This window comes from Phasianus colchicus, chromosome 5 (genome assembly GCF_987193195.1).
Source record: "Phasianus colchicus chromosome 5, bPhaCol1.hap1.1, whole genome shotgun sequence".
Taxonomy (NCBI): Eukaryota; Metazoa; Chordata; class Aves; order Galliformes; family Phasianidae; genus Phasianus; species Phasianus colchicus.
In genome coordinates this window covers 30671683-30680551 of record NC_143440.1, presented here as the reverse complement: position 1 = coordinate 30680551, position 8869 = coordinate 30671683, and the positions used below count along the sequence as shown (strand labels likewise).

General features: G+C 33.7%; 1 protein-coding gene across 4 annotated transcripts in view; it reads right to left on the bottom strand.

Annotated features, from left to right (window-relative positions):
* Nucleotides 1–8869, bottom strand: part of FSIP1 (fibrous sheath interacting protein 1) — a 78783-nt gene that overhangs the window by 6647 nt on the left and 63267 nt on the right. For all 4 annotated transcript variants that reach the window (XR_016466911.1, XM_031593712.2, XM_090141202.1 and 1 more), the window contains one exon: nucleotides 1192–1738. Coding sequence is in view for 3 of the 4 variants with exons in the window: in XM_031593712.2 (XP_031449572.2) it covers nucleotides 1192–1738 (547 nt within the window). In the remaining variant the exon portion in view is untranslated. The remainder of the gene's footprint in view (nucleotides 1–1191; nucleotides 1739–8869) is intronic.

Below are 8869 nucleotides of genomic sequence, written 5' to 3'. Positions count from 1 at the left end.
CTGGGACAGGCAACCTTCTTCCCTGTCTCCACTCTTCAGATGCTTGCATCTGCACTAAGAGTGAGGTTAATGTGCAATGTTAGCTGAAAACTAACCAATCCCAAATAATTGCTTTTCTTTAAGTACTGTATTTTCTTTCTGTTGAAGCTACAGCCTAAATATCATTACAGACAAATATTGGGTAAATATAGCAGATGGGTCTGGAAACTAAGTAAGTCTGGCAGCATAAAATCAGCAATAACAAGTTTTCTTATTTCCTAGGTGGAATCACTTTTTGTAAAGATACTATCAACCCCCTCACTATAGAAACTGTTGTAATAATAATTAGTAATAACACAGCTAAGAAGTATCAAGATACTCTTCTAAACTTCCACTGAAAGGGAAGGGGAAAAAAAACTTTCCACAAATTCTGAAGATACCAGTACAACAAAGATCTATTCTGACAATTTATTAATTTAAAATACAATAAAACTGCAGATCAAAAACAACTTCATACTGTCACAATTTTATAAAAGAAATGGAAGATATGGCAAATGTACCCGCCTGAAATCTGGCTTATTTAAACAGTTTGTTTTCCAGAAAGAAAAGTGATCTTATGTTAAAATATAAACACAGATTTAGATCGCAATATCAGTGTACAACAAAGGATATAAAAATATCCAAAATCTTCACCGGATAGGGTGAACTTAATTTTTGCTAGAAAAACTCTGTTCTTTCTTTGCTGAATTAAAAGTTTAAAAAATTATGTATTATTTACTCTTTTTGATATTTTCTATACATAAATTTGAAATAAATTTGTTATTTTTAACATAACTATGTCATGCTTGTTTCTATATTCCAGTTTACTTTACTAAAAACTCGGAGAATAATTTCTCTCCACAGAACAGTGAACATGATTTCCTACTATCAGGAAGATAAAAAGTGTAAGCATACCATTTTCCAGTTGAGAGAACTGATCACCATCATTACTGTATTTCAGAGGAGTTCTAATCTCACAGCCAGTTACTGTGAGGGGAAGAATCTTGATAAACATTCTGTTATTTTGCATTTGTTATTTTTGGCGTTCTACAAAAGTACCTCCTTGCCCTACCATAATAGCCAATGCATATTGGTGCATACCTTTGGTGAGAACCTGCTTGTTTCTTTCATCACAATCAAAAGCCTATTCTAAAGAATTGTTAAGGGTCTCACCTCCTTTGGTTTGCAATGGTATGCTGAGAATGTCAGGCCCTGTGGATGGCTCATTGTTCATGCTGATGCAGTATAATGGTTCACCCAAGAAAGAAGGTTTCTTCAGCCTTTCAGTGTTGAGTGCTCTTGACATAAAGTAACCTTCAGTAATACTCTTATCTCTCATCTTCTGTAAACCTTCTAGGTCATCAGGTTCCTGTGTTTGGGCCAGTGAATCCTTTGATAAGTGACTATCAGCCAATGCTTTGCCGATATAGTAGCTAGGGATTTCACTCTCAGCATTAACACATAAGCTTTTGTCTTCAAGTCCAGCCTTTTCCAGAGCTGTTAACATCCCTACAATATGGTCTTCAACTAACATTTTGGAAAGAGTAGATGTGGAGTGAAGAATGGAGTCTTGACTTGTGTAACAAGGGGGACTTAATCCACAAGAAAGAGATTCCTGAGACTTTGGCATGGTAACGTTGCTTATTGTTCTCTGAGGCTGCACACATTCTTCCAGAAGGGTTTTAAGCTGCTCTTCAGAGAGGCCCGTTTTCTCTTCAATCTGAAAAAAAAGAAAACAAAACAAAAAAAAACTTTCTTCTGTCAAAATGTAATTAATGAAAAGCAGCACCATAAAACAGTTTGAGATACAAGAGCACTGGCAGAAGTCTTAAGTTTATACCAATGTTTTTTTAATTCAAACTGAATTTAAATATATATTTACATAACTCCATAGTTTATGTAATATCTCCACTAGGTTCTAGATAGATTAGGTGTTGAAATTTAGGAAAGAAGCCTGATATCTAAAAGGCAGCAAGAGGCCCTTAATTTTGCCAAGAGTCTTCCGCAAGATATCACTGGTTTATTTTTTCATTTATTTTGGTTTGTTATGTATACATGCAGACACACACGTGTTAGTGAAAGGAAAACAACACATTGCTAAAAGTCAAAAAAAAAAGTCATTGCTAAAAGACTATCAGGGCAATACTGGACATTTCTTAAAGCTCAATACTGAAGATTATGACTGATAGTAGCTGGTATGGTGAAGAACAGGGAAGGACACATTGTTTACCAAGTTTTGCCATGAGAGGTTCTACCCTTTGAAATCCTTAATGCACTCTGGTATTAGAAAAGAAAAATACTACCTGACAATTTCAAGCTGATAATGAAAAATCAAAATGTATTCTAGATACACATATAATACATCTGCCCACAAAATATATGATATACAAAATATAATCATATATTTATATGAAAATATTATAAACACATAGATTGTTCCAAAAGTAATGCCTCCTATTTCCATGGAAAATACAACTGATCCAAAGAGCATAGCAACAGTATTTATTAGAGCAAATACTCAGCTACAAAATAATGTCTTTCAGCATAGTCACCACTGTTAGCTGATCTGTGCATTTGTGCAAATGTCAATGGGTGCAATTTTTTCTGCATGGAGGAATTCAATTCCATGTGTTTGCTTTATATGCACTTCCTGTTGGACACCATTTTGTCAGACTGCCCCTTTGCTGCCATCTGTCACACAATAACAAAATGGAATACTGGGAGGAAGATTCAACCTCTTCTGCTGTACCACCAGCATCTGCCTCTGACACTGTGGGCCAATATAATGAAATAGGAGGCATTATTTTCAGAGCAGCCCCTGTAATTTGCAATATCAAATGGAAAAGATGCTCTCTACAACTAAAAGCTTGGTTTTATCCAAAGCCCAAGAGATAGGCTCAGCTGGCAACCTGATAAACTCCCTACAGCTGTCCTGATCCATGTCAAATAATAACTTCATTTATGAGCACTACACATAACTGGAACTGCTGTCATTTCAGAGGAAAGATCAGTATCAGATCTCTAGCTGAGTTTTCATCCTGAAGATCTCTTATTCATGTACATACATGGTGTGACTCTGATCGTAACCAGATGAGATCACAGCCTGAGTAGCACAATGATGTATGGATTATGTGTGAAAAATACTTGTTCATGAATGAGGGAAGATTTCTGTCTGGAAGAAAATACTATTTCTTTGTTAAAGAAAGCGTTATGACAAAATTCATCAGAAAGACATTTCATGTTACTTTCAATCATCATAATGTATTAAAATGTACACACACATTAGTGATATCTAAGAATGAGTACTATATATTGATTACTGTACAGTTCAGGCACTGGTTTTTGTACTTACGTACTTTATGTGTTTTATAGATTTTGTTCAACCTTTTTTTTCCATTAGTCTTTTCCTATATAAAGCAATTCCATTCACAAACTCACTCTAAGTTCACTTAGAAAACATAGGAGTACCGTTTTAAAGAAACAGAGACATTAAGGGCCTTTAAACAATAACAAAAAGCCTCAAAAGACATTGTATGTAGTTAGCTCTATATAAATGAACATAAAATTAGGTAATCATACTGAGATTCAGTTAAACTTGATGTCAGTCAATATACTTTTGATAACTGAAATCAAACCACAACCTTTAGCAGTGAACACTTTATCAGAGAAACAAAAAATACCTCTTCAAACTCTTCTATTAGGCTTTAAATTTTAATCCTAGTGAAGAAAATACTAAGGAAAAGTACATCAGAGAGGGAAAATAAAAACATGTGAAAAATCAGAAATTAAATGTGGAATTTTTAAAATATTTCACTGTCAATCTAATCTACTAGCATGTTGAATTTCTTAGATGTCTTGAGAGAGTATTTTAACTTGCAGACAATGTATGTTTACAAACAGTTATTATTGAAATGGAATTTCTGTAAAAACAGATGCATTCACTCAGGTATAGAACCACAGTATAAAGCACTACTGGAAGCACAGCCACATCTAGGGTATTATCACAGAACAGAATATTATGCTATGTAAACATCACTATATTTATATCATAGAATATTCTCACATCTGGAAACCCACATGGATTCCCATGTGTTTTTGAGTGAGTGGTTCTATACTAACATATTTCAAAGTTCTTGGCCAAGACCATTTGGAGTTAATTTTATGTTAATGACCAGGCAACTCACTCACTGCAGAAATAAATTCTGCATCTGGTGAGAAAGAATAAGCATAGAATCAACATAGTTAGGGAGATCATCTTGTTCTACCTTTCTTTTATTTTTTTTTTTCCCCTACTACCCCCAGCTCAGTTGTCTGTAATCTTCTTTTCCTTGGACAAATTTCCCTATTCCTTTTTCCTTTCAGGAAAATCATTTGGCTTCTACCACCAATTAGTTCAGAGTTTACTTTGATTATTACCTAAAGGTTAGTTGGGGAGATTTAGTACCTAAGGCCAATGGAAAGGGAAATGACTTTAACAGCTAGAGAGAGAAAAATATTCGTAATTGTGTGGGAATCTTCCTCCTGAGCAGCAGGCTTGCAGGCAAAGCAGTATAAATACTATTTGTTTTTTGTTCTTTCTTTACCTCTTCCTCACTTCAGTTCATTATAAAAGACATGTTTGCAAGAATGCATGTTTAAGGAATGTATTTAAATTTATTTTTTGTGAGGTGTATTAAAAACAATAAAGGCTCACTGTTTGCAATTGTCTCCTGCCAGAATCATTTTAGGGTTAAGGAAAAGCATGCAGCAGGAAAGAAAATAGTTCTTAAATAGCCATGAGTAATTTACACAATTACTCAAACCAACAGCAAGAAATTTATATTGAAATGATAGCAGAAAGGCTGCTGCTGAAATCAGAAGAGTTTAGAGAAGCAAGTATGTCCCTAAGGAGAGATATCTCACTCTAAAAAAGCTTGTGCCTCTGCAACTAAATGAGCATCTTAATATGCGTGATCTCATAATACTGTAACTGTATTAGGAGGCTGCAAAGTACGCATTTGTACACATCGTAAGTAATCCCTTCATAGCTCACTTTATTAGTTTAGATTCACAAGATTTAAGATCAGTAAAGCAGCCTTTGGGAGACAGGAGGTTCCACTTCTCCCAAGCCTTCACTGCCCTTACTGTAAATAATTTACAACACCTATGTAGAAAAAATACTTAAAGATATTCCTTTAAAAATAGAAGGACATAAAATTAATGTAATTCAAAATGCAGAAACAAGGGAAAATGAGCTATTAGGCCTGGTTCCCATTAGAAATTGGAAAACCTCTTAATTGTTCTGGCTAATTTTTAATAGGACACTGAGTCCTATTCATTTCCTAGGCTTTTTATTGTTAATGATCCAAAAAACTAGTTCCTAGTCAGGAGTTGAAGAGCCTGCTAATGACCTTTACTGTTTATGTGAGGCTATTTTTTTCACACATTTGTGGCACCTCTCTGACTGAAGATTTCTTGTTCCACACTGAATTCCTTGGTGACACGGGTCTGTGGAGAAAGCCTTACTGCATGTGGTAGGAATGCAAACTTGTAGGCAGCTGTGGACAGACCTGCTGTGACTATGGATTGCAAGTTCAAAGATTTAGGATTGTTTTCCACATTTGCACAGTAAGAGACAGACTAACACTAAAAAGCTTCATCAGATTTTACCATGAGGAGAAAAACAAACTTCAGGATATATAACCATAAAATGACACACAGTATGTGAAGCAGCACTAGAAAGGCAGGACTATTTAAGGACTTAGGTAGCTGGCAGGTGTTTATTTTTTGTTGCTTTATCTGAAAGTATCTTAAACAACACTTCTCCTGATACTTGCTCAAAACAATTCACTTTGATGCTCTAATTTGTTGATATGTTTATGGAAACATGAGACTGCAGCAATCACTTTTGAAGCAACCACTCTTTTCCTGACCAAAAGACTCCATGCTCTTTTCCTCCATCTGCTATCTTTCCTTCTGTTTTGTTACATGTTCCTTTCTCTTATTTTTTCCCACGTTCTACTTGTTTAATGGCAGAAGAAAAAGGTCTGGTAGTTCATTTTATGTAACTGCAGCTAACGGAAGTCAGAAAGCAGATGGGACTGAAGTACTGAGGAAAGAAAACAGGGAAAGGAACACCAGAAGAAAAAAAAAAAAAAGGAAAAAAGTATAGAAAAGATTAGTGGGCATCTGCTAACATCCTTGACTAAAAAGTGAATTCAACTTGTAACATCATGAGACACCATAACCACAAAATAATAACCATTATTAGGTGTGTGGATACAAATAAATACTCTCTGAAAAACAAAGCCTTAAAACACCATCAAAGATTTAGAAGAAAATATGAATTTCATTAATAAATGGGAAATGGACAAAAAAATAAAGGACTTTTCCCCCTTTCTCTAATAGAGAAATCATAATAGATATTTAAGGCGGGCATGAATTTATACAACTTTCTTTAGACTGTCAGCAGATACAGCAGACAAGAAGAAAAGTGAATGAAACTGTGGAGAGACACAGTAATTGCAGCAGTTAATTTCTTTTCTTTTTTTTTTTTAAGCATATAGCCCTCAGGGCATAAATGTACAGATAATTATGACAAGTCCTTGCAGGCAAAAACAATTTAAACGTGCATATTTTAGTCATTACAAAGAGGTATAATAGGTTTTTCTATTTTACCTTCCTTAATAATATCCAGTTAATTGCTTGTGGCTAAAATGTGCAAATAGTGAAAAACTGCTTCAGCATCTATGCCACACCCTGCAGACTTTAGAAATAGAAAGCAACTGGCTTCCAGGTGTAAATTTAAAGTAACTTTCACAATAACTTTCTTTTCATGTGATAACATGGACACTAACTGATATTACTCATAGCTATGGAGTTTTCGTAGTGTTATGCTAGGATACAAAGGCACCAAAATCTCTTCACTAACTGTGAATTGCTGCTTGGAAACATCTGAAAATGATTTCACAATTTTGAAAATTCCAGAATGCTTTATTTTGAATTGTTAGAGCAGCTAAGATGCATTTCCTCCCCTCCATTCTCTGTAGCTTTCAAGTTTAGTTTCATTTCACTGTAGCTTTTGATTTACAGACTGTACAACACTTTCCAACTGCCTGCATACTAGCAGTGAAGTTCTCACACATGGGCACCAAAATCTGAATTGTACATCCTCACCAATGTTTTAAGGAGGTAACTTCAAAAAACAAAATCTGAAATTTCACACTGGTCTAAAGTTCCTAAGATTTCTATTAAGTATCTATTTATTAATTACAAATAAATATTTTAAGAGATTACACATCTATTTTTCCCAATTGCATGCATGCATTTGAGGAAGACTGTTATTCTGAAGCTCCACTTTCATAAACTGTTTAGACTCTAAACATTTTTGAGGAGAATGGGTTCAAACCTACACCATTAAAACATCAAATATGACTCCATTAGTATGTTGCCTTTTTCTTTCATTTTAGGAGTTACTATAACATAAGACCAATTTGAGTTATAAAAGAAAGCTCACTGAGTTTTGAACTACTGTTGCAGCAAAATAAAATATTTTAGTACCCAATTAACTTAGAAACTGTAGATAGTATACAACAAAACAAGTCATTCATAAATGAGAAAGGAAATTCTGAATATATTCTATATGATAGCTAAAGACAAAAGTAATTAAAGAGTAAACATTATTTTAAGCTGTATTTTAATGAAATTAGATATATTTTTCCTATTTAACTAATCTTTTCCTAAAATACCTGAATGTAAAACTATGACTAAATCCAGTAAAATGTCACCCTCCTAAAATATGAACTGGAATACAATAAAAATTAAAATTAAAAAAAAAAAAGATTGAAACAAAAACATTTTTGCTGTCCAAGTTATAAAAGAGTCCAATTAGTGGTTGGGAAGAGTACTTCTAAGTACTATCTAAGCAACTAAGTCTGCTGAGTGAAATGAAAGAGGCAAAGATGTACTGACTTCATGTAAAAGGCATACATCACTGAAAAATCAACAAACCTTAGTAGACACTAAACAATAATTATCAGTCATTCCTTATCTAACATAAGTAAACATAACTAAAGTAACTAAAAAGTTAAAGAATGAAGATGTCTGAGTAAGTATTATTGTAAAAAAATATTGGTTTAAAACTATGATAAAAGTCTGTGATGTAAATTCAAAATTACTCTACTTCAAGGCTGTGTACAGGTGTTTTGCAAGAAGTCAGTTCTAACTTGAGATTAGTTCAGCGCTTGGCTCATATAGTTTACTTAATTTAAAAATAATAATAACAATAAAAAAACAGCTGAGCATTGTGCTGCATATGAGTATATGCAGCGTATAAGCATTGAATTTTCTCTTCTTTCTAAAATCTTCCTCAACCAATGGATAATTCCCTGTCTTTACCACACTTTACCACATATTTCCAAGTATTCTTAGATTAGAAATCAAATTTAATTTGAGCACACTGACTACATTTGTAAAAACATAGGATAAATTCCTGAACTGGCATTTACTATCAATTGGACCAAATAAGACTTTTATTTTATAGACTCAGCTAAAGAAAAAGAACCTCAGAAACAGTTTCCTAAACATCTTGTTTTGTGTTTTTAATTGTTTGTTATTAAGCATTTAACACATTTCATTCCATAGAACTATCTTCCCTGCATGTTATTAAATTGTGGCTTTAATTTGCAGCAAATCCAGTAGAGCAGACAAAAATGCCTTGATGTGGTTGCAGCTGTTTTCTGTTAAAATATATATAGTTCTTCCTTTTTTTTTTTGCTCATGATGGCTTTTATTTTTCCCCAATAAATAGATACAGTGTAGCATAGTGGTACCACAGTGTCTTACAATATCTATTTAAAAATTCTGCAACTTG